This window comes from Rhinopithecus roxellana, chromosome 10 (genome assembly GCF_007565055.1).
Source record: "Rhinopithecus roxellana isolate Shanxi Qingling chromosome 10, ASM756505v1, whole genome shotgun sequence".
Taxonomy (NCBI): domain Eukaryota; kingdom Metazoa; phylum Chordata; class Mammalia; order Primates; family Cercopithecidae; genus Rhinopithecus; species Rhinopithecus roxellana.
Genome location: NC_044558.1, coordinates 29185148 through 29210286, shown reverse-complemented (window position 1 = coordinate 29210286; position 25139 = coordinate 29185148). Strand labels below are relative to the sequence as shown.

Below are 25139 nucleotides of genomic sequence, written 5' to 3'. Positions count from 1 at the left end.
AAGCTCTTTACATATCACTGGCATCACATCTTTTCTACACTGCTCCTGATTGGACCTTTAATTCTGAAGTATCACTATTTCACAATATAGAAGAAGACTTAAGAATATAATAATTATATAACTGACATTGGTACCTTAAATTGATCTAGGAACGAAGAGCTCTAGAAAGAAGAATATCTGAAATGGAAGAAGAGCTCAAAGTAAGTAAACTATGTTATTTATGAGAGATAGTGCTGTTTATGTATTAATGTTTAAAATACTATTAAAAATATGGTTTACATTAATTGTTCTCAAACCTGATTACCCAGTTTGTGAACTGTCTATATCTGGTGCTTCTCTTTCTTCCTGAATCCAGCAGGTTCTAGTGAGCGAGAAGAGAGTCTAAAACCTAAATCTTAACACCTGTGAAAAAAGGAGCAAAAATAAAATAAAAAATAAACCCAAATTATTTTGATAATCAATTTGTGTCGCACTTTTGCTGTTCATGTATAGAAAAAGTTAAAAAATAGGATATAGGATGTATTATTTATTCATGTTTCTGTATACTTTTATGTTTCTTGGTGAGTAAGTAGTGGAGGGGGATACCATAAAATGTTCTCCTTTGAAAGTAAAGGACATTAGGGGAGTGAACAGTCAGAGCTGTATTTTATCAAACTCCATATTATCTGTAGAAATAATTATGTTTTGAATGTCTTCACAAGAGAAGTAGCATAGTTAATTGATTACCTCTTATCACATTGTCTTTCATAAAATATCTTTATCACATTGTGAATTAGTGAACCAATGCATAGTATATTATACCCACAGAATTAGTAGTTCAAGATTTAGATGTTTCAGTATTAAATTGTTTGGTTTATTATTAGACCATTATTATTCAATGGCTTTGAAGATTGGAGACAAATCTTTTGTATTTTGTTTGCTTATGTATTATTTAGTTTGAAATAGAATTTTAGGAAATCATTGTTTACCTTTCTGAATCTCTTATTCTTTTAAGACGTATTATTTTTTAAAAATTATTACCTGTGATATTCTTATTACACTCTTTCCATTTTCTTATTTTTTATTCCTATTTCTTTATGTTCTGATTCCTACAGAACCTGCACCAAATAAAGCAAATTCAGTCTCTGAGAGAGTTAAATGAGCGACTGCTGACTGAGAATAGGGCCTTGACAAGAGTGGTAGCCAAGCGCTCAGGGTTCTATAGGCAACTGCAGTCTGTGAACCTATAATTTTTAGTTTCATCATTTCTTCTTGGTAGAGCCAGGCAGGTGTTTTTATATTAGTAGGCGTGTTTTGTAAGAGCTCACGTTTACAAATTAATGCCATTGTGTCTGGAGCATATCATATAACTAATTATGCATGGCTTCTTAGAATGTTACAAATTGTCACTAATTATATATTGCAGTTGATGAACTACACTAAAATTAGGGATGATTTGGAATTTAAGTTAAAGACTTATTTGTACTTTTGTAAAGCTTTTGCACATTTTTTAGCTGTACAGATATTTTAGGACTTAAAATATGTTATTTGCAGTTCTTTACTAGAGAGAAAACATAAACAGTATATAACATTTTACATATAATTAATATATTTTGAAGCTGAAGATTAAGCATGCATTATCTGTTTTTCAAAATAATGTCATTTGAAGTCAGAACCACATTAGTTTATAGTCATTCAGTTTTCTATTATAAATATTCAAATGAATAAACTCAATGATTGCTATATTTTATATCTAAAGATTCTGAACACAGATAAGAATGTATTAGTTCCACATAAAATTAAATCTTCCTAAAGATTTTGCTTAAGGTAGTTTTGCAAATAGAAGTTGTACTTTTATCTAGTTAGATAATCTAATACATTTTGAAAACTGAGGAAAGAGAACTGTTTTGGAAAGTATGATTTAAAGACCAAAAATATGAGCTATTTTATTTCTTAGTGAAACTGGCAAAGAACATACAATTTTAATCGTCCTTAGTAGACTATTCAGTTACCTTGTAATATTTTCATCCCCTTCATCAGTTTGTCTGTAAAACAGAAAATTGAGATGCATTGTTTGAAGATATGAGGCTATTTGCTTCAAAATTGGTTATCTTTGTAATGGTTGGATCATAGATACAGACTTACTACTTTAGCTTCCACATGATATACTATTCTAATAATAGTAATTGCTTGTTAACATTTAATAAGCATCTGTTCGGGATCGGACATTGTATTAGGCATCTTAAACTGAGGTACGATAGGTGAATCCTTTAAGGAATTTTAATAATTTAGAACAAGTCTAACTTCTTCAATATCTTCCTAGGTAGTCTGACTTTCTTGTGGAACAATGTTAAGTATTATGATTTTAGGTCTGACATAAAGCAAAAGTCTTTGGTTTGGGTGCTGACAGGAACCTCTTTTAAGAGCCTATCCTAACAAAAACGGGCTTCATTGTCTTGGCTGCTCGAATGTGGTGTGCTTCTGAGTCATAAAATCAAGTGATTTAGTAAATTTCAATGGAAAATTTGGAGAGAATAAACCTTTCATTCCAGCATTTATGAAACTAATTAGCTTTACAAATCCAGGTGTGGTTTTTTTTTTTCTTCTTCTGATACATATTTTAGATGCTAGAAATATATATAACTGACAAAGCTTGATCATGTGTTTTGTGGTGAAAATGTAACATTAAGAATAATGTTTTATCTATTTATTGAAGGTAAATATTCAATTTTTCTCTTTACAGATGTTACCAGACCTAAAAGCAGACAACCAGAGGCTAAAGGATGAAAATGGGGCCTTGATCAGAGTTATAAGCAAACTTTCCAAATAAAAAAAGGAAAAAAAAAAGCAGCAAGTAATGGAATTGCACATATTAGTAACCCAGTGGACCATAATTGGCAGTCACTGGAAGCCTAGGAAGAATCCTTGGAGACTGTCATTTTCGGATATCCTGCCAAATGCCCTCTTAATCTAGAATTTTTATTTCATTTTGTTTAATTTTCTGGGGTGTTTTTGTTGTTGTTGGTTTTTTTTTTTTTTTTTTTTTTTTTTTTTTTTAAATCAAGACCATTGTTTCATGTTAATGCAGCTGCTGAGAAGAATTTTTTTTAATGACTGAGAAAACTTGTTTACAGCTCCAGCATATAAGGAAAGTGTTCAAGGCCAGATATGCCTCAGATATTTAACCAGTAAGCCTTAGTTGTACATAAATACTTTTGTGTCAACAAAAACCTTCAGCTTTCACAGAAGACAGTTACTCAACATTTTTTGATGTGCCACAGTTTCCAGTTTTTCGATATTTAAATTTTTTTGGCTTTTCATCTAAGTTTAGGTTTGTATTTTTTCCTTCTAAACTCTTCATGTGGCAGAGTCTTCTATGTTTTCACAGCTTTTTCATTTACAGATAAGAACACTTGCTCTTCTGTGATTATTGTCATGTATTAGGCTAATGCTATGTTGTCTCCCACCTGGAACTGAATTGCTTGGTGGAACATGCTTTCACTGTTTGTGCAATATGCATTTATTTCTTACATGAATGCTTTAAAGTCATTTGAGATTAGATCTTTTAATTCCCATTTTCTGCTTCATTGGTCACTTTTTTGTTTTTATTGTAGTATAAGATGTTAGATTCTGTAATCTTCACATTCATTTTAGCAGGTACTGAGTGATGCTGTATATACAAATAAGTGTATTGTTTTGATTTTTAGACCACCACATGGCATGCTTGACTATTTCTTATTTCAAATGTCTGCTAATGCAGAGTAGGCTACTCCATGATAGTGTTAAAAAACAAAATTTGCTGACAATGTGATATAAAGACTTTAAAAGTTACATATTATGTGGAGCCCTATCTTTACAAAAGTTTCCTACTGTAAAGTGCTTTTATTTTCAGTTTTCATTTGATAGTACTCAACCATAATTAAAGTTGCGTAAGATAATTGCTTTACATTTCACATACCTATATTTATCTGAGTGCTGTCTAAAACTGTTGTGCTAGCCAAAGTAATGCTATGAAATCATTTGCAGAATTAACCCGTGAGTTAATGTTAAATGCACTGTTATTGCCATGTGAAGAGGCATCGACTTTGATACCACCATCATGTTCAGACCATTTTATACATTTCAGTGGCCTTTTTTTTAAGGAAAAAAAAAGCGCAAAACCAAGTACATAGTGAAGATGGCTTTTATTTGGACAAATAGCTTTTATATTTTCATTAAACCATGCAAAAAATACTACATCTTTCTGGCACATAACTGTCTCCTTAACCACTGAACAGTTCAGCCATTTGAATAAATTGTACATTGTAAAGCTTATAGTAGCTGATTGTATTATTGATTGTATTGTATACTATATTAAATGTGAATTTGTACCCCTTCATTTTAAAAGGTCATTGTGTTCTACTGCCTATTTTAGATTACTTTGGGGTTGGGGAAGGTGTTTTGGTAAGCAGGATTTTAAGTCCTCTCTCTCTTGATTGGTTTTATGAAGATATAAGGTTATGCTCTTACTACCAAGCTCAGGATTCTTGATTTTAAAGGTACAAGGATAGTTGTGGGAGTTTTATTTTTGGTTATATTTGAACTGTATGAATGGTGGGTCTGAATATTGAGAATTAACCATGGTCTTATGTGGAGGTAAAATATACAGATAACTGATCAGTTTGAGTGACCGCAACATGTTCTGGTTGCACAACAGTTAGGCATGCTATGGTTTATATTTGTGAAGTTTGGATGCCTGTGAAGAATGATTAAATACATGTTTCTAATATTTTAGTGTTTTGTATTTAGGTTATTTATTCTTTGTATCTAAAACTGAACAGCTACTGTGCTATATTGATTTTATTGGTAGTATTGAGCAGACCTTGTTTCTGCATGAAACTAGTTGCAAAACCCACTATTTTGGAAATAAAAATGTATTTTGACATATACAAATAAAATGAATAAAACTATTTTAAATGTGTGAACTTTTAATGAAGACATTTTAAATTTTGTTCTGAGATATTTAAATTCTGCATGGGTATTTTTTCACTGGTTGCTTTACTTGGATACCAATTTGAATAATTTCTGAAATTGTAATATTGTGATAATTTGCACAGCATTGTACATGCACATCTGTAAATGCAATCTTAATTGCCATATTTATGCAATCTGTGTACCAATTTGGACAAATGTTTATATATTTTACATAAAGCTATCTGTATGCAGAATCTGAGAACTAGTTTTTTTATGATAATAAGTGGGTAAAAATAGTAACAGTGAGTTTCAGGGTAGTTGCTTTGTAGCAGATTTCGCTTCCATAAACATTCTGTTTTTTTAAAAAATAAACCTGTGCTTTTTCTTATCTGCAAACATAGGCTTAGTGATACATATAAAAGTAATATTCCATTGAAACATACAATTTACTTTAATATTAGATCATTTTCCGGTTTAGATTTGTCCAAAGTTCGACCTGCTAACCCATCTATAACTAAGAGGCACTTTAAGCCAGGTGTGGTTGGGAGGCCCAGGCAGGAGGATTACCTGAGGACAGGAGTTCGAGACCACCCTGGCGAACAGGGTGAAACACCATTTCTACTAAAAATAAAAAATTAGCCGGGTATGATGGCACGCACCTGTAATCCCAACTACTCAGGAGGCTGAGACAGGAGAATTGCTTGAACCAGGCAATTCACTGAGGTTGCAGTGAGCCGAGATCACGCCACTGCACTTTAGCCTGGGCAACAGAGTGAGACTCCGTCTCCAAGAAAAAAAAAAGAGGCACTTTTGATTTTGGAACTTTGATAGAGGACTGGTAGTAAGCCTAAATTAATATTGACTAAATTAATACAACAAGGATTGAATTCTATTATTTCTATTTCCAGTACTTTACCTATTCATGCTTAGAATGGTAGGTTTTACTGTTATGTGTCCTACAAGAGTATTTGTATAAAAGAGTAAGGTAGATATTTTCTAATCCATTAGGCTAACTTTATTCTTTTGCTTAAAAGTATATTACTACTTAGTCTTCCTTGGTTAAACTGAGACAGTCATGACTTCCAATCCCAACACATTTCCCATAGGACGTAATAAATAGCTTTGTAGATTATCCTTCACTTTGACATTATAAGCAGAATACACAGCACCACTAAAAATTATTAACTATTCATTAGCTCTATCTTGCTAATGATAACTTTTGTTTGCAAAGATGAAGGCTGACTGATGCAGTCTTTGATGTTCCTTGTTTACACTGTATGTGCATGGTCTCTGTATCTGAATATGATGTGCAGCAGGGATAATGTACATATGAGAACTCTCCAAAAAGCATTGGGCTTAGAGTGAGATATTTTCATATTTTATTCATCTCTCTATAACTAAATCCATTTCTTGACTTTGATTTTGGAAAGGTTCTCTGGCATTAATTGCCATACAAATGAGTGCTCTTTCTCTTAGGTAAGTGTTGTGGAGAGTATTATATTACTGTTCCTTGCCTATAAAATAACCAGATTACAGAAGTACTAAATTTAAAATAAAAATACAGGAGTCAGAAGTGTGAGATTTATTTCTATAATAAGGTAACATAAATAATGGATTCTACCTTATTACTGTAACTTCAAAGTTTTATTATTAAAAGTCTAAAGGTTATTGGAAGATCTTTTGAGCCAAGCTATCCCAACACACCCCTCCTTAAATTCCAGTAAATGTCTGGGTCTCATAAACCAACTGCATTTTTATTTTTAAAAAGCTGAAGGAAAAGGGGAAAAGTTTGAAGAAATGAAGGGTATTAGTAGATTCTGTCCTCAACAATACATAACTAATAGAACACGTACTTGGTGGTTGTAGGTCTGGAAGAGTGATAGTGGAAAAGAAGAGATTTGCTTTCTCCCCTCTCACTTTTTCTTACAGGTCTGTTTCAATAGCGTATCTCATTTGATCCTTAAAGTGCTCCATTTTACAGGTGAGAAAGCTGAGGTTTACGGCTTCTTTATTGGTTCAGCATCCAAAGCCTGGTACAACACAAAACTCTTAACCAAAACTGTGGTGGTGATTTTTCCCAACTCTGAATCCAGGACTTTTTTTCATATACCAGTTAGTTGCATAGTTTATTTGCATGTAACTGCATAAGTTTCTTGGGTCTATATACTTAGGCTTAAAATATTTGAGTATCTTTGAGGATGGCATTTCTTGGCTGTTTTCTCTTTTTTGAGACGGAGTCTGGCTCTGTCCCCAGGCTGGAGTGCAGTGGCGCGATCTCAGCTCACTGCAATCTCCGCCTCCTGGGTTCACGCCATTCTCCTGCCTCAGCCTCCCGAGTAGCTGGGACTACAGGCACCCGCCACCACGCCCGGCTAATTTTTTGTGCTTTTAGTAAAGACGGGTTTTCACCGTGTTAGCCAGGATCGTTTCGATCTCCTGACCTTGTGATCCGCCTGCCTCGGCCTCCCAAAGTGCTGGGATTACAGGCGTGAGCCACCTCGCCTGGCTTCTTGATTTTTTTTCCCTCCTCATTCTCTAATCTCACATCCTCACCCCCACACCTGCTAAATTTTTCCTTTCGTAGGGCTTCTTTCTTAATACCCCTTTGCCCTATAATTTGTTTTTGTTTTTTGTTTTAGATAGAGGAATGCTGTAATGCTTAAGCAGTTAGTTGATTCTCTGGTGCACATTCTAATGATGGCCAGTAGTCCATTATAAGTTTATAAAAGATTTAACATACTTGCATGAAAAGTTTCCTTTGCATTCTTCAAAAATAGATTTTTAAAAAATTAATGCTCAGAACTTAATTCCCTTTTTTATTCCCTAGTAAGATAAGCAACGTTATTAGTGCTACAGTTTTAACAGACTTTTCTCCCAGTGAAAAATGTGTGGAATACCAAATATGTAAAACATAAAAATTGTATGTATATAAACTCGTAGATAAGAACTTCCCCACCCCCCAAAAAAGGTAGCCAAAATGGGCCTCTATAAGACAGTTTTATGACAGCAGCTTGACTCCTTCACTTGTTACTGCACAATTCTTAGGTTGTGACCACAGCATTGCTGAGCAGATGCATCTGACCTAAACTTTTATAATATAATATATACTGTACACATGCTCTAGTAGTATACTAGTTTATGTGAGTGAGTGTGCTATTACTTTCCTCAACAGTGAAAAACATATAGGTACGGAGTAGGAGAAGCCCCACACAAGGATAACCTCGCAGTACAAGTTAGTGCTTTAGTACTCAATATTGTCCAAATTTTGCCTATATCTAAACATTATTTTTACAGTTTCTAAAAATTAAAGCATTTTAGCAAAATTTGAATTTAAATTTGGTGAAATCCATCAAATACCTTTGCAGACCCTACGGGGACGCTGATCTGTAAACCTTTGACATGGGCCTTTGGATTCAATCACATCTAGATAATAAATCTCAGCTTCATTTGATAAAAGTCAATTACATATATCCAAAGCATCTTGTTTTAAAAGATAATGTTATTGTTTCTTTTTAAAATACCTTAAAGCAAAATTTTGAAATAATTTATTTGGTTACCATAAACACCTACTTTTTTACTCAGTCCAGTAAGGGAGAAAGGTTTAAGAAGTGGATTTCAGAAGACTTCCTTGTATCATTGGAAAGAACAAAGTAAACCTCTAACTATGCTGCCACGTCTGTCCTAAAGGACTCCAGGAACACTGACCTGCTACTCATGTGAGTCTGCTTTGTTTATGAACCCTAGTTGCTCTTATCAAAGAAGGAAAGATAGGGAAAAGTGGCGGGGTGTTTATAGGTGTCATATACAAAATGTATTTGCCATAGAAAGGTGGTGTGGGCTAGAAAATGTTTTAATCAATACTTGATAATAGCTAATAATTGTTAAGAAAATAATTATAATTTTATTTGTTGGAATGTCAGGATTATCACTAATTGTGGATGCTTAAAGTTTACATAATGCTTCTCAAAATATCCTGAGGTCATGTGGGCCATTTGTCAGCCTTCAGGTCAGAGACTAACCTTGTTACATAATGCTCTTCTGTGTAAGAATGTTATAATCTGTGATTTCTTCTTTTGTCTGAAGCTTTAGCCCTGCCTATTTCATTCTTTCTTTCGGCTTTACTGTCCCTCTAGTGTCTAATATTTGCTGTACTGAGACTAGTAGCAGAAAAACCAGAGGGGAAAGGACCTAAATTTTAGTATTTTCTGTGAACAAACACCTACACTTACCTTGTATTTGTGGTTTTTTAAAAAAGTGGTTTCCTTTATTTTACTATGAGCTCCTGGAAACATCAGAATATCATTCATCTTTGTTCTCAGCACTTAGCACAGTGCCTGGCACGTAGTAGGTGTTTATTAAATATTTTGGAGGAAAGAGTAAATCTGAATAGTTGTGGTACGTGTTGTGGAAGAAAAAAATCTAGGCTAGCATCTAGATTTTTAAGAAAGCTTTTTAAAGCTATTAAATATAAACATTCAGATTCTTGCATACTTTGTCTCCTCATTCACAAGCTCCTGTTAGCACTTAAATGCCAAGCACTGCTATAGGTGATGGTCATACATCCAAAAGAAAAACAGGCAAAAATAAAATCCCTGCCTTGTGGAGACTACATTCAAATAGTGGAATGATTGAAAATAATCCATTACATGTTACTTTACAAGATAGTAGATAACTAGGGAAAAACTAGGGCTGGGCACGGTAGCTCAGGCCTGTAATCCCAGCACTTTGGGAGGCCGAGACAGGCAGATCACGAGATCAAGAGATCGAGACTAGCCTGGCCAACATGGTGAACCCCCATCTCTACTAAAAATACACAAATTAGCTGGGCGTGATAGTACGTGCCTGTAGTCCCAGCTACTGGAGAGGCTGAGGCAGGAGAATCGCTTGAGCCTGGGAGGCAAAGGTTGCAGTGAGCCTAGATCATGCAAAGACTAGGCCAGGATAAGAATTCAGGAGCGAAGGGAGAATTAGAGAAAGCCTCACTGAGAATGTAGTATCTGAGCCAAAACTGCAAGAAAGGTTGGGCAAAAATTATGCTGATGTCTGGGAGACCAGCATTTCCATGCAGAGGAACAAAAGCAAAGGCCTTGAGGTGCAGATGTTCTCATATGCTGGAGAAACAGTAAGGTTAATTTGGTTATATTGGAGTGAGCAAGAAATAGAGTAATAGGAGAGAAGGTCAGAGAGGCAACAGGAGAGCTAAATTCAGGACTTCATTTAGATATTTATTGACCATATGCTAGACTTGCTCCCTCAAAAACCTTATCTATATATCCTTTTCCCAAGAAGAATTTGTAACTTCTTAATAAAACCCACAAATACTGTATAACTATAAATATTTTTTAATAAAATAATTATATAAGTAGTGAATAAGGAGGATAATTATACTAGAAAACTAAGCTAAATCACCTAGAGGAAACATTCATTTAAATATAAAACATTTTCAAAGTCTCCAAGCAACCAAGCTAGGAACAGGAAAATTGATCATTATAAATGTCATTGTTATATTAAAAAATCATATCAGTTCATTGGGCAAAATAAACATTTTTAGAGCAGTTCTCAGAAAATGATTTTTCTCATGGATTTTACTATTGGTCTGTACACTTAACGTACATTGTCCTCATTTGTCTCTTCATTGTCTCAGCTAGAATACTGAGGTGCGCTTCCATAAATGTTGTGCTGTCGTTCCAACAGGGATCATAGTAATATCATCCCAGTGTGTAATATTCACCATCTTTCTTGTCCTAGGAGTGTTTAGCTTAATTATTCCTCTACAACAGTGGTTTTCAACTTGAATCACCTGGCAAGCTTGTTCAGACACAATTTTGGTTGCTCCTGTTTCTAAGTCAGTATTGAGTGTCTGGAGTGGGTCCTATGAATTTGCATTTCCATCAGGTTCTCTGATGATGTTGATATTGTTGGTCCAGAAACTGTATTTAGAAACTTACACTATCAATTATCTTTTTTTCTGAATGGAAATAGAGTTCATTAGTAAAATCACTTGTGAGAACTTAAAATGTAGGTATTCTATGTTAGTAGTTAAAAGAGAGATCATATAGATATTAAACCTTGGGTAACACGAGTAATACTTAAAAAATAAAAGATCATGTGTTCAATCATACTACATATTCCCTGGCAGAGGAAAAATACACCTCTAGACAAATCTAATCTAGTTTATCGGGAAATCAAATTGGAAAAAGATTTTTTCATATGAGACAAGCAGCTGGATGACAGTCCCTTACATTTGATCAGGACAAGAGTAGCCAATCTTCTACATCTCTTCTGTCTTCCCTTGCTAGAGAGAGGGAGAGAAAGCCAAAAATTCCAAGTAGGGAGGCAAATGTCTTACAATCTAGATCTCTTGCAAGCTTAAATTCTTAGGAAAGCCAACACAACTGCTGCTTATCTTTGAGGCCCAAGCTTTCTGGATTCTATAAAGTGCATCATTACCATGGTACAGCATGATATAGGTAGGGACTCTACTACTTCTAAAATATGCATCCATTTGCTGCATGACTTATGCAGCTAGATATGCCAGGACTGCCAGTTACTTGAGTACTTGGATTAAAGGAAAATATACTTAACCACTTTCTATTATTAATATATGAATCTATCAGTAATTCTCAAAATGTCATCTTGGGACCAATAGTATTAGCATCATCTGGGAATTTGTTAGAAATACAAATTATCAGACCACATCCCAAACCTACAGAATCAGAAACTGAGGATGAAGCACAACTGTTTTTTGGTTTTTTGTTTGTTTGTTTTTGAGACAGAGTCTTCCTCTACCAGGCTGAAGTAGTGTGCAGTGATGTGAACATGGCTCACTGCAGCCTTGGCCTCTTGGGCTCAAGGGATCCTCCACCCTCCTCCACCCAGGTCTCAACCTCCCGAGTAGCTGGGACTACCAGGCGTACATCTTCACACCCAGCTAATTTTTTATTTTTTGTAGAGACAGGGTATCCCTATGTTACCTAGACTGGTCTCGAACTCCTGGGCTCAAGCAGTCCTCTTGCCTCAGCCTCCCAAAGTGCTGGGATTACAGGCACAAGCCTCTATACCTGACCCCAACAGTCTTTTTCAGCAACCTCGCCAAGGGATTATGATGCAAGCTAAAGTTTGAGAACTACTGGCCTATAGGTTTCAAACCTAGATCACCTGGGCTGAAGTAGAACTACGGGTTGAAAAAAAAAAAAAAAAAAAAAAAAAAAAGAAGAATTCTCAAGGCTTTTAGTGAGAAGTGAAAAGAATTATCAGTGGGGTGAGAAATCTCTAGCTATATTGGAATGTACTACTGATACCCCTCCACCATCTGAAAAATGCTAGGGAAGACCTTAATCTCAGAAACTGGATTGGAGAAGTTCCTCATCAGATGAATTCATTTTAAGTTGAGCAGATTCACTTCAAAAATCTTTTTTAGGGAATCCCCACAGAAGGAACCGAGCAAGAGATTTTTGTTTAGGGGGAAATAAAGTTATGCTATTAAAATGAGGAGTATATTATTCAGTGCTTGTCAAGTTACAAGTGAAGAAACTCAAATTGCCTAGAAGGTTAGGGTTGGGAGGATAGATAAAATATATTGGCTCAAGTTACTAGGAAGTTCAGAGGTCTAGCTGTCCTTAGACAAGACAGAATCCATTGGGTGTCACCTCTCTCCTTTTCTGTGCATTGACCCTCATCTGTCCTACTAAAATGGAGAAAATTTATGACTATGAATGAGTAACAACCACAGAGGAAAGAAGTAATTTCTTACCCCAACACCTAATATATGAAATCCCAGGAAATGAGCCTTTTTCATCCCTTGAACTAATCTGTTTTTCCATGGAGATGGAGTACTGATTGATCAGTCCTCGGTCTCTATTTACCACTCTGGGCAAGGGTGAAGTAAAGTTTTATGGTTAGCAGCATTGCCGGAAGATATAAAGGATGTACAGTCCCCCCAAAAAAGAAGGGGGCTATAACCAGAAGAAGGACAAAAAGCAAGCAAAAAATCAATGACAGGAGTATCACCTAAGAGGAACCTGATCACTGAAGTTTAAACCTTGAAATGTCACCACTTGTTTAGAATTGACTTGTAAATTTAATCAGAATCCATTGAAAATTGATGAGTTATTCAAATATTGAGTGCTACTATGTGTCAGGTGCTATTCTAGGTGTGAGGGATAAAGCAGTGAACAAAATTGACAAAAATCCACCATAATGAAGCTTATATGCTATTGGATGTAGGCAGAAAAACAAAATAATTACAGGGAGAATTACAAGTCCTTGGAGAAAAAGTAGGGATAGGAAAAAGCCTAAGGAATGTTGGGGAAGAGCATATTAGGGAAGAGGATTTTGGTTTTAAATAGGTTAAGGAAAACATCACTGATGTGACTGAAGGAAATGATAGTGTGATCCATCAAGATTTCTGGGAAAAAGCATTCCAAGTATGTCTATTTGGAACAGCACACCCAAAGGCATGGGGCAGAAGCATTTTTAAGAAATAGCAAGAAAGCCAATGTGGCTGAAGCCAAGTAAACAAGGACAAGTGTATGAGAGATGAGGCCAGAGGAATATTTGGAGGCAAGATTATGTATGGTCTTATAAACCATTGTAAGTACTTGAAGTTTATAACCTGAGACTGGAAGCCATTTGAAGGATTTAAGAGAATAATATAATCTGACTTAGGTTTTTAAGGAATCTCCCTTAGACTACTTAGGAGACTATTACTGTAATCCATATGGGAGATAATAGTGTCTTGGCCCAGGGAGATAACAGTGAAGGTGCTGAGAAGTGGTAGGATTCTAAATCTATTTTGAAGGCAGAGCCCACACGATTGGATTTGAAGTAGGAGAGGAGTTCACGATTATAGCCCTAGTAACTAGAAGGATGGAATTGCAATTAACTTAGAAGACAGTAGAACAAGTTTGTGGTAGAAAGTATGAAGTTATGTTTTGGACATGTTAAGTCTGAGATGCTTATCAGTGTGCATATTTGTTAACCATCCAAGTCAAGATGTTGAGTTCAGAAGTGAGAAGCCAGAGATAGAAATCTGGGAGTCTGAGCATATGCATGACAGGGAAATTTATGAGACTGAATGAGAGTAAAGGGCTGGGCATGGTGGTTCACTCCTGTAATCCCAGCACTTTGGGAGGCCAAGGTGGGTGGATCATGGGGTCAAGAGATCAAGACCATCCTGGCCAACATGGTGAAACCCTATCTGTACTAAAAATACAAAAATTAGCTGGGTGTGGTGGTGCGCACCTGTAGTCCCAGCTACTCAGGAGGCTGAGGCAGGAGAATTGCTTGAACCTGGGAGGCGGAGGTTGCAGTGAGCCAAGATCATGCCACTGCACTCCAGCCTGGCGACAAAGTGAGACCCCATCTCAAAAAAAAAAAAAGTAAAGGTCCCAGGATTGGGGCCTAGGTTGCTAGGAACCCAACAAAAAATAATGAAGGTTGGCCAATGAAATAGGAATAAAATAAGGAGACTGATGCTCTAGAGAGTGAAGAAAATGTTTCTAGGAAGCAATGACTGCTGTTACCAGATAAGGACTGGTATAAGAACTGTCAACTGGATATAGCAATATAAGCAGTTTAACTACAGTGGTGGTGGTGAAATCCTGTTTAGATGAGAATGAGAGGGAAATAATTGAGTTTAATATAGATAATTTTTTCCAATGTTTTGCAGCAGGGCCTTGCAGGACCAGGATCCTAAAAAAAGAGGAGCACGAAAAAAGTGAACCACACATTCAGCACCACTTTTCCCCAAAGACAATTTATAACTAGTGGCCAAGAGACTGAAAAACTGAGCAGCTATATTATCACTCACACAGGGTAGGGGATTCAAAACAGTTCATGGCCTGCCAAAGGGGAGGAACTGCATTAAATAACAGCGTTTTTTTTTTTTCTTTTTTTTTTTTTTTTTTTTTTTGAGTGGGGGTCCTTGAAGGGCTATTCCCTAAAAGAAAAGCATAAACCCAAAATAAGTAAGCCATCGCAGTCTGAAATTGCTCAATCCTGAACAAGATTAAGATGATCTGTTCTTACCCTAACTCACTGCCAGATGTTAAAGTCCATCATTTTGGAAGAAGATAATATCATCCAGAGCCTAAAATTATTATCATTTGATACACAGTGTCCAGCATTCAATCAAAAAATTACAAGGCATTCCAGGAGATACAACCAACTGACTGTAAAAACAGAAAGGAAAAAGGATAATTAAAACAGGCCCATAGAAATTTATAATTTTTAAGTTATCTCTATTAAAGCTTAATCAGGGAAGCAGAACCAGTGTGAGTATTATGAAATAAGGAATTTATAGCAACAAGATTTGACACAATTGTGGAAGAAACTGAAGAAGTAAGGAACTGAAAGGGTGAGTTGGTAGGTAAGAGAAAAATCATGAACCAGCCCTTAGGAAGTGCAGGTATAGTTGGCCAAATTGGAGGTTGTCAGGGAAATTGAGAAGCCAGGTATATCCAGTTGCTGAAGTGGGCCTTCAAAAGAAAGCTGGATAAGTTGTTTAAAGATATTGTCACTTCATTTGGTAGTGAGTCTTGGGTCATAATTGGTCAACAGGTTCTGCAGTTAGAAATAAAAGTTGGACATGGAGCAAGGAAGAACGAGAACAGACTGGAACCCACCAGCACCTCTGCAGTTGTATCTCACTACTTCTCACCACAAAGACCATCAGAGTACATTAGCTACTACTTCACTCTACCTTCCAAATCTCATGCGTATTTTGATTTTGACCAACTAATCCAGAACTAAACAGGGAATGAGATTCTTTGAAATGTAGTTGCAGCTTGTCCAAGTTGACAGTACAACTGTTTCATCAGAAACAAACTTTAAAATAGCTGTGATTCACAAAAACTAAAGGTTCAGATGGTTTCTATATTGAATTCTACCCAAAAGTAAGGAAGAAATAAAACATTTTACATGCAAACTCTTCAAAAAATGAAGGAGGAGGCAGAACTTCCCAGTTCATTTTGTAAGGTCAGCATTAGCCTGATACCAAGACCTAATGAAGACATTACAAGAAAATTACAAACCAATATCCCTCAATAACATGAATGCAAAAGTCTTCAACACTATTAACCAATATATAAAAAGAATAAATCATCATAATTAAATGTGGTTTATACTAGAATTGAGAGGCTGGTTTGACATTTGATAATCAATATAATTCATATTAACATAGTAAAGGAAATAAAATATAAGCATTTCAGTAGACCCAGAAAAAGCATTTAACAAGATATAATAATACGCATTCATAATGTAAAACTCTCAGCAAACAAGAAATATAAAAAAACTTTCTCAATCTGATAATGGTCATCCATTAAAAACCTACACCCAACATAATGGTGAAATATTAAATGCTTTCTTCCTAAGATCAGGAACAAGTAATGGATGGTCGCCTCTTAGTCCCTTACTCATTCCATTCAGCATGGTATTGGCAGTCCTAGCTAGTGTATTAAGAAAAAACAAAAAATAAATATCTGAAAGGAAAAAGTATAACTGTATTTTCAGATGACATATCGTTTGCACAAAAAATCCTGAGGAATCTACAAAACAACTACTAGAACTAAGAATGAATTTGTCAAGGTCTCAGGATACAAGGTCAATTTCTAAAATCAATTGCATTTCTATATACTAACAAAAATGGAAAATTACATGATTTAGGAACAACATTCTTGCTTAGAAATGAAGAATTTGAGTTTATATGAGTGAGCTAAGTACCAAAAATAGCCAAGACAATTTTGTAGACTAAGGATAAAGTGAAGTTTTACCCTAAAAACTATCAAGACATTATAAAATCATAGTATTTTAAACAATGTTGAACTCAATAATAGAAAAATAAACAATACATACAGAACACAGAACTCCAAAATAGACTCAAACTTATGAGAACTTAATAAGTAGCAGATGCAACATCATAAATGATTAGAGAAAGAATGGTTGGAACAGTTGGTTATCTAAATAAAACAACAAATTAGATCTCTATCTCACCACACACACACATAAATTTCAAGCAAATTATAAGCCCAAATAAAAGCAAAACCTTAACATTTTTAATAGAATGTGGGAGGCTATCTTTTTGATCTAAAGGTAAGGTAAAAAAAAAAAATTAAGTAAAACACAAAGATGGCCGTAAAGAAAAATACTGACATAGTTTATTACATTCAACTTTAAAATTTTTCTGCATAAAAACCATACACAAAAATGAAACAAGTCACACAATAGGAGAAGATATTTGAAATACATAGTACTGATTAGTTCCAACATCAGTCCTAAAATATGAACTATAAATATGCTTAATATTGGCTGAGCGTGGTGCCTCATGCCTGTAATCCCAGCACTTTGGGAGGCCAAGACGGGAGGATCACCTGAGGTCATGAGTTCATGACCAGCTTGGCCAACATGATGAAACATGGTCTCTACTAAAAATACAAAAATTAGCTGGGCAAGGTGGCACATGCCTGTAATTCCAGCTACTTGGGAGGCTGAGACAGGAGAATTGCTTGACCCCGGAGGCAGAGGTTACAGTGAGCCGAGATCACGCCACTGCACTCCAGCCTCAGTGACAAGAGTGAAACTCCATCTCAACAACAACAAAAAACAGAACGGAGCCCTTAGAAATAATACCACACGCCTACAACCATCTAATCTTTGACAAACCTGACAAAAACAAGAAATGGGGAAAGGATTCCCTATTTAATAAATGCTGCTGGGAAAACTGGCTAGCCATATGTAGAAAGCTGAAATTGGATCCCTTCCTTACACCTTATACAAAAATTAATTCAAGATGGATTAAAGACTTAAATGTTAGACCTAAAACCATAAAAACCCTAGAAGAAAACCTAGGCAATACCATTCAGGACATAGGCATGGGCAAGGACTTCATGACTAAAACACCAAAAGCAATGGCAATAAAAGCCAAAATTGACAAATGGGATCTAATTAAACTAAAGAGCTTCTGCACAGCAAAAGAAACTACCATCAGAGTGAACAGGCAACCTACAGAATGGGAGAAAATTTTTACAATTTACCCATCTGACAAAGGGCTAATATCCAGAATCTACAAAGAACTTAAACAAATTTACAAGAAAAAATCAAACAGCCCCATCAAAAACTGAGTGAAGGATATGAACAGACACTTCTCAAAAGAAGACATTTATGCAGCCAACAGACACATGAAAAAATGCCCATCATCACTAGTCATCAGAGAAATGCAAATCAAAACCACAATGAGATACCATCTCACACCAGTTAGAATGGCAATCATTAAAAAGTCAGGAAACAACAAGTGCTGGAGAGGATGTGGAGAAACAGGAACACTTTTACACTGTTGATGGGACTATAAACTAGTTCAACCATTGTGGAAGACAGTGTGGCAATTCCTCAAGGATCTAGAACTAGAAATACCATTTGACCCAGCCATCCCATTACTGGGTATATACCCAAAGGATTATAAATCATGCTCCTATGAAGACACATGCGCACATACGTTTATTGCAGCACTATTGACAATAGCAAAGACTTGGAATCAACCCAAATGTCCATCAGTGACAGACTGGATTAAGAAAATGTGGCACATATACACCATGGAATGCTATGCAGCCATAAAAATCGATGAGTTCGTGTCCTTTGTAGGGACATGGATGAAGCTGGAAACCATCATTCTCAGCAAACTATCACAAGGACAGAAAACCAAACACTGCATGTTCTCACTCATAGGTGGGAATTGAACAATGAGAACACTTGGACACAGGGTGGGGAGCATCACACACCGGGGCCTGTCATGGGGAGACGAGAGGGGGAGGGATAGCATTAGGAGATATACCTAATGTAAATGACGAGTTAATGGGTGCAGCATACCAACATGGCACATGTATACATATGTAACAAACCTGCACGTTGTGCACATGTACCCTAGAACTTAAAGTATAATTTTTAAAAAATGGAATTTTCACAAAGGACATAACTGTGAGGTTGTGAAGCAACTGGAACTTTCATATATTCTTAATATGCATATAAACTGCCCCCACTTCTTTGGAAAGGAATCTGGTTTGTTGTTGTTGTTGTTGTTGTCGTTGTTGTTGTTTTCTGAGATGACATCTCGCTCTGTTGCCCAGGCTGGAATGCGGTGGCAGGATCTTGGCTCACTGCAACCTCTGCCTCCTGGGTTCAAGCGATTCTCCTGCCTCAGCCTCCCAAGTAGCTGGGATCACATGTGCCTGCTGCCATGCCTGGCTAATTTTTTGTATGTTTTTAGTAGAGATGGGGGTTTCACCATGTTGGCTGGGCTGGTCTCGAACTCCTGATCTCAGGTGATCTACCCACCTGGGCCTCCCAAAGTGCTGGGATTACAGGCGTGAGTCCAAAATGATATCATATTTTACTTATAGAAACATATGTAACAAAAATATAAAAGAACTTGCAGGAGACTTATAAAACAAAGGATAGTGATCAATTGCTTCTGAAGAATGAAAAAGAAGTATCCAGAAAGCTTCAATTATATTATGTCCATTTCTTCAGGTTAGTGATATATGTTCAAATTTTATATTATATTCTATTTTTTGTATGCCTGAAGTAGTTATAGTAAATTAATTGATGGTGCAAAATGGTGATTTTTAAACTTATTTTTCTTTTCCGAGCCCTTTTTAAATTAAAACTTATGCAGAATCCTAAGAACTGAAAGACACAAGTAAATGTTCTACTAGAAGAGAGAATAGTGGGCCAGAGCTAGGGTCAGCCTGGCAATCTTTATTCTCCAACCCCATGCAGAATAGCCCATGAAAGGTTTTCTAGAATTCTAGAAATCTAGAAATCTAGAGTTCTAAATCCTTAGAGTTCCCAGCAGCACATTTGAAAATCACTGTTCTAGAAGGATATCTATTTGTAAAATATTGTTAATAAGAATAATATTTAATATTATTTTGATAATATATTAAAATTTAATTTTAATAATTAGAATTTTTAAATTTTAAGTTTAAAAGCAGATTATAATGCTGTGTGAAACCATTTATATGTAATAGGTGTAACATGTGTCTGCTTATGTAGTAAAAGTTCTGTAACAAGGATATAGTCCAAAGCTAACAGTGGTATAGTTGGATGGTGGAATTGCAGGTAATTTTACTCTTTTTATTTAACTATCTATTATTTTTTATTTTGCTATAGTGAATAAGTTTGAATTAATAAGAGAAAAACATTATTAAATTGTTAAAAGAATTAGAAATAGGGTCTCTTTTAGAGCTACAGCTGTAGAGTGCTGTCTTAAACATAGGCTATTTTAAGTTCAGTTCTCTAAACTGAAAATTATGTTACATTTTGTATTTAAAAATTAACTTAGCAAGAATATCTAAGAAATTTTTGAAAAATAACAATAATGAGGATGGATGAAATGCCCCTCATCATTATTTACAATAAACTACAATTCATGTAACTGGTACATGCATAGATTGACAGATTAATGAAATAGAATAAAAAGTTGAGAAATGAATCCAAATACATATGAGAATTTAGAATATGATAAATATGACATTTCAATTCCTTAGGAATGCTTATAGCTTCTGCCTAAGATCTAGAAAACTGGAAAGAATTTTTAATTTTGCTAACAACAAGGAAAAATAATGTACAAAATCATAATTTGTCTTGAACCACCCCCCCTCAAGAACTGAGGTAAGGCACCAAAATAGCCTGATATTCTAAGGAAAAATAGGCACCTTCAAGAGCAGAGAAGATGAAAGCACTGACTTACCTGTGGCAGAGCATAAGAGGAAGGCAAGCCCACCACACAAGCAGGTAAGAAGCTAAAATATTGAACAAAATGCTAAAGCCTGAGTTTGTTCTAGCATGAAATCATGGAACCTTTGAGAGCCCTAGACCCAAAGATGGTTTGCATCCTTTTGCTGGTTTGTTTTCACCAACTTCACTGGATACAGATGAGAAAGACGAGTCAGGGTGGGATTTCATAGGAAGCCTCCTTTTGTAGTATAGGCCTGGAGAGGAGAATGGCCAGTTCTGTGGTAAACACACAAATCTCCACCCAGACCCTCTTCCCCTAAGAAACAAAATACTTAGGTTGTTAGAGTAAGGGCAGTAAACTTATCTCCCCCAGAGCACAGGTGACATACAATTGCATCTGGGAGAAATACAAAGAAGAAAACCCTCCAACTTTGGAGGAGGGGAAAGAAACTATTATGGATCTAGTCCATGAGAGGTTTCCTGCCTCTGGGTGAGGGATACAATCATTGAGAAAACTCCACTCCTAGATCCAGAGATATAGGGTCTGGCTAAGTCTGAGACTGGAGCAGGACCATAGAAAGTTCTCCTGCCCTCTCTCTCCCCATCCTACCCTCTAGCAAGTGCCAAATAACAAGCACCAAGTAACAAGCAACTGAAGTCTACTTTTGTGGAAGAGGCAAAAACATGGAGAACTCTGAGGCACACATTTATAGAGAAGGTATAAAGTTAAGGAAGAAGCAGGACATTGAGGAAAAAGTCTCTGGGAACCAAATCCCACCCTAAGCACAAGGTAAATCTAGTGCAATTTAAAACTGGTGGTACATGGAACATAAACATAGCAACAGCAAACAATAAACCCAGCTCAATTCCTGACTATACTGACTCAACCCTCTACAAGTCAACAGGAGAAATGCCATTTCCAGTAATAAATAGTATTTACTATTATTTATCTCAATTTCTACTCTGTACAGCAAGAAATTTAAAAGTACAAGATACAAAAAAGCCAAAAAAATAGTTTAAACCCATTTTCAAGAGACAAAGCAATCAATAGAACCAGATTTGGAGATGACTTTGATGTTGGAACTATCGGATAGGACATTTTAAATAATTATGATTAAATTGTTAACCTTTAATGGAAAAGATGGGGAACATGCATGGACAGATAAAGAAAATCAACAGAGAGATAGAAGATAAAAGATAGTCAAATGGTAGAATTTAAAATCATGGTAACATACATAAAAAGTGACTTATACAGACACATCCATACATTTGACACAATCAAGGAAAGAAACAGTGAAGTTAAAGATAGGTCAATGAAATGATCAAAAAGAAAAATAGGGCCGGGCGCGGTGGCTCAAGCCTGTAATCCCAGCACTTTGGGAGGCCGAGGCGGGCGGATCACGAGGTCAGGAGATCGAGACCATCCTGGCTAACACAGTGAAACCCCGTCTCTACTAAAAACTACAAAAAACTAGCCGGGCGAGGTAGCGGCGCCTGTAGTCCCAGCTACCCGGGAGGCTGAGGCAGGAGAATGGCGTGAACCCGGGAGGCAGAGCTTGCAGTGAGCTGAGATCCGGCCACAGCACTCCAGCCCGGGTGACAGAGCGAGACTCCGTCAAAAAAAAAAAAAAAAAAAAAAAGAAAAATAAGTAACAAAAGCAAAAGAAAACAAATAGCATTCAAGAGCTGTTGAACAATATCATATGGTCTATCGTATGTGTAATTTTAATCCTAGAAAGAGACAATTGTTGAGAATTTTTCAAAAATGATTAAACACAGTTTCAAAAAGCTCAGAAAAATACCAAGAAGAATTTAAAAACAAAAAACTAGATTCCCCATGTTCAAACTACTGGAAACCAAAGATAAAGATAAAATCTTGTAGATAATCAGTGGAGAAAAAAAAAAAAAGACATTACATACAGAAAAAGATGATAATAATAATAGCAGACACCTCTTCAGAAACTATGCAAGCCAAAAAACAGTGGGATGGCATCTTTAAAGGAAAAAGAGCTGTTGGCTCTGAATAATATACACAGCAAAGTATCTTTTTTTTTTTTTTTTTTTTTTTTTTTTTTTTGAGACACAGTCCTGCCCTGTCACCCAGGCTGGAATGCAGTGGCACAATCTCAGCTCACTGCAACCTCCACCTCCCAGGTTCAAGTGATTCTCCTGCCTCAGCCTCCTGAGTAGCTGGGATTACACGCACCCACGACCACACCTGGCTAATTTTTGTATTTTTAGTAGAGATGGGTTTTCACCATGTTGGCCAGGCTGGTCTCAAACTCCTGACCTCAGGTGATCCACCCACCTTGGCGTCCCAAAGTGCTAGGATTACAGGCATGAGCCACTGTGCCCAGTCAGGAAAGTATTTTTGAAAAATGAATGACAAATGTTTTTTAAGAGGAAAATGGGAAACTCAATAGCAGCAGATTTATGCTACAAAAAAATGTTAAAGGAAGTTAGGCAGAAGGAATAGGATATCAAACTAATTTAGAACTACACAAAGAAGAGAAGCTTTGTGGAAATGGTTAAGATATAGGTAAATATAAAGGACTTTTTTCATACTTAATAGCTCTTAAAATAAATGGCTAAATAAAAAATAGGAACAACACATTGACAGTATAACATATTTAAATGTAACTGTATAACAACAATAGCACAGAAGATTGAAGGGAAGAATTGAAAGCATGTCATTGGTTATAATGTGCTTTAATGGGTGCTCAATTCTAGGTATAGGTTAGAATAAGTACACAGATTTCATTTTCACCTAAAATAAATAAGCCGGCCGGGCGCGGTGGCTCAAGCCTGTAATCCCAGCACTTTGGGAGGCCGAGACGGGCGGATCACGAGGTCAGGAGATCGAGACCATCCTGGCTAACACGGTGAAACCCCGTCTCTACTAAAAATACAAAAAATCTAGCCGGGCGAGGTGGCGGGCGCCTGTAGTCCCAGCTACTCGGGAGGCTGAGGCAGGAGAATGGCGTAAACCCGGGAGGCGGAGCTTGCAGTGAGCTGAGATCCGGCCACTGCACTCCAGCCCGGGCGACAGAGCGAGACTCCGCCTCAAAAAAAAAAAAAAAAAAAAAAAAAAAAAAAAAAAAAAAAAAAATAAAATAAATAAGCCTATTCACACATATAAGGAACTGAAAACTCCAGCAAGATATTCATTATTTTTCTTTCTTTCTTTCTTTCTTTCTTTTTTTTTTTTTTTTTTGAGATGGAGTCTCACTCTGTCGCCCAGACTAGAGTGCAGTGATGCAATCTCGGCTCACTGCAACCTCTGCCTCCTGGGTTCAAGTGATTCTCCTGTCTCAGCCTCCTGAGTAGCTGGGACTACAGGCACATGCCACCACACCTGGCTAATTTTTTTGCATTTTTAGTAGAGATAGGGTTTCACCATGTTGCTCAGGCTGGTCTTGAACTCCCGACCTCAGGTGATCCACCCATCTCAGCCTCCCAAAGTGCTGGGATTACAGGCGCAAGCCACTGCTCCTGGCCAGATATTCATTATTTTTCTATGAATGACAGGATATTCTCTCTCTCTCTCTCTCTCTCTTTTTAAATAGAAAGCCAGAAGTTGTCTAGAGGCATATCAGTAGCTCTCATCTTGAGTGTACAATCAGACTGCAGCTCAAAGGTCTCAACCTGAGCAGATCTTAAAGTGACCCTCCTCCTGTATTAGAAGGGAGGGAGAATACTGTTTAGCTGTATACTGAAGTTCTTCCAGGTGGTTTCAATAAAAAGCCTACTTAGTGATATCCCGCCTCACTTGCATAATCAAGCAGTAGTGAAAACATTTCAGAATTTCCTTCTGCAACATTATTTTCACAAAGATTAAATTCCCTTGAAAGTCTAAGAATTTTGTCAATTGAAATGAAAACCTTTTTACAAGGTCTTGTAGAGATTTGGTCAACTGTTTCATGCGATAAAAGGTGTCTGCTAAGCAGATTCATTTCTGCAGCTGTTCTGCATTTCAAAGCACTGAGCAAACTCTGGCACTTTATTTTCTTGACAGTACTCCTGCGGCCCGGTGCAGTGGCTCATGTCTGTAATCCCAGTACTTTGGGAGGCTGAGTCAGGCAGATCACTTTGAGCTCAGGAGTTCAAGACCTACCTGAGCAACATGATAAAACCCCATCTCAAAAAAAAAAAAAAAAAAAAAATTGGGCTTGGTGGCTCATGCCTGTAGTCCCAGCTATTAGGAGGCTGAGGCTGGAGGATTGCTTGAGCTTGGGAAGTAGAGGTTGCAGTGAGATAAGATTGTGCCACTGCATGCTAGACTAGGCGACAGAGTAAGACCCTGTCTCAAAAACAAACAAGAAAAACCTCCTGCAAGGTTTTAAGTTCAAGCACTCTATTGAGAACTCTTCCACTACTAAGCCCCTGGATCTCTGTGTGTAGCAAGTGATTTACTTACTGATTGTCTAGAATTTCGTGCAGTTTTTAAAAACATTCTTGAGTGACTTGATCTTTGTTTC

The 25139-nt window shown here is 36.5% G+C and overlaps 1 protein-coding gene across 5 annotated transcripts in view; it reads left to right on the top strand.

Annotated features, from left to right (window-relative positions):
* Positions 1-5186, top strand: part of PPP1R12A (protein phosphatase 1 regulatory subunit 12A) — a 168219-nt gene extending 163033 nt beyond the window's left edge. For 4 of the 5 annotated variants that reach the window (XM_030939999.1, XM_030939996.1, XM_030939998.1 and 1 more), the window contains 2 exons: positions 150-200; positions 2723-5186. In XM_030939999.1, coding sequence (XP_030795859.1) covers positions 150-200; positions 2723-2809 — 138 coding nt within the window. In that variant the 3' untranslated portion in view covers positions 2810-5186. The remainder of the gene's footprint in view (positions 1-149; positions 201-2722) is intronic. The other variant, XM_030939997.1, reaches the window with a different exon arrangement.
* Positions 5187-25139: the final 19953 nt, after the last annotated feature.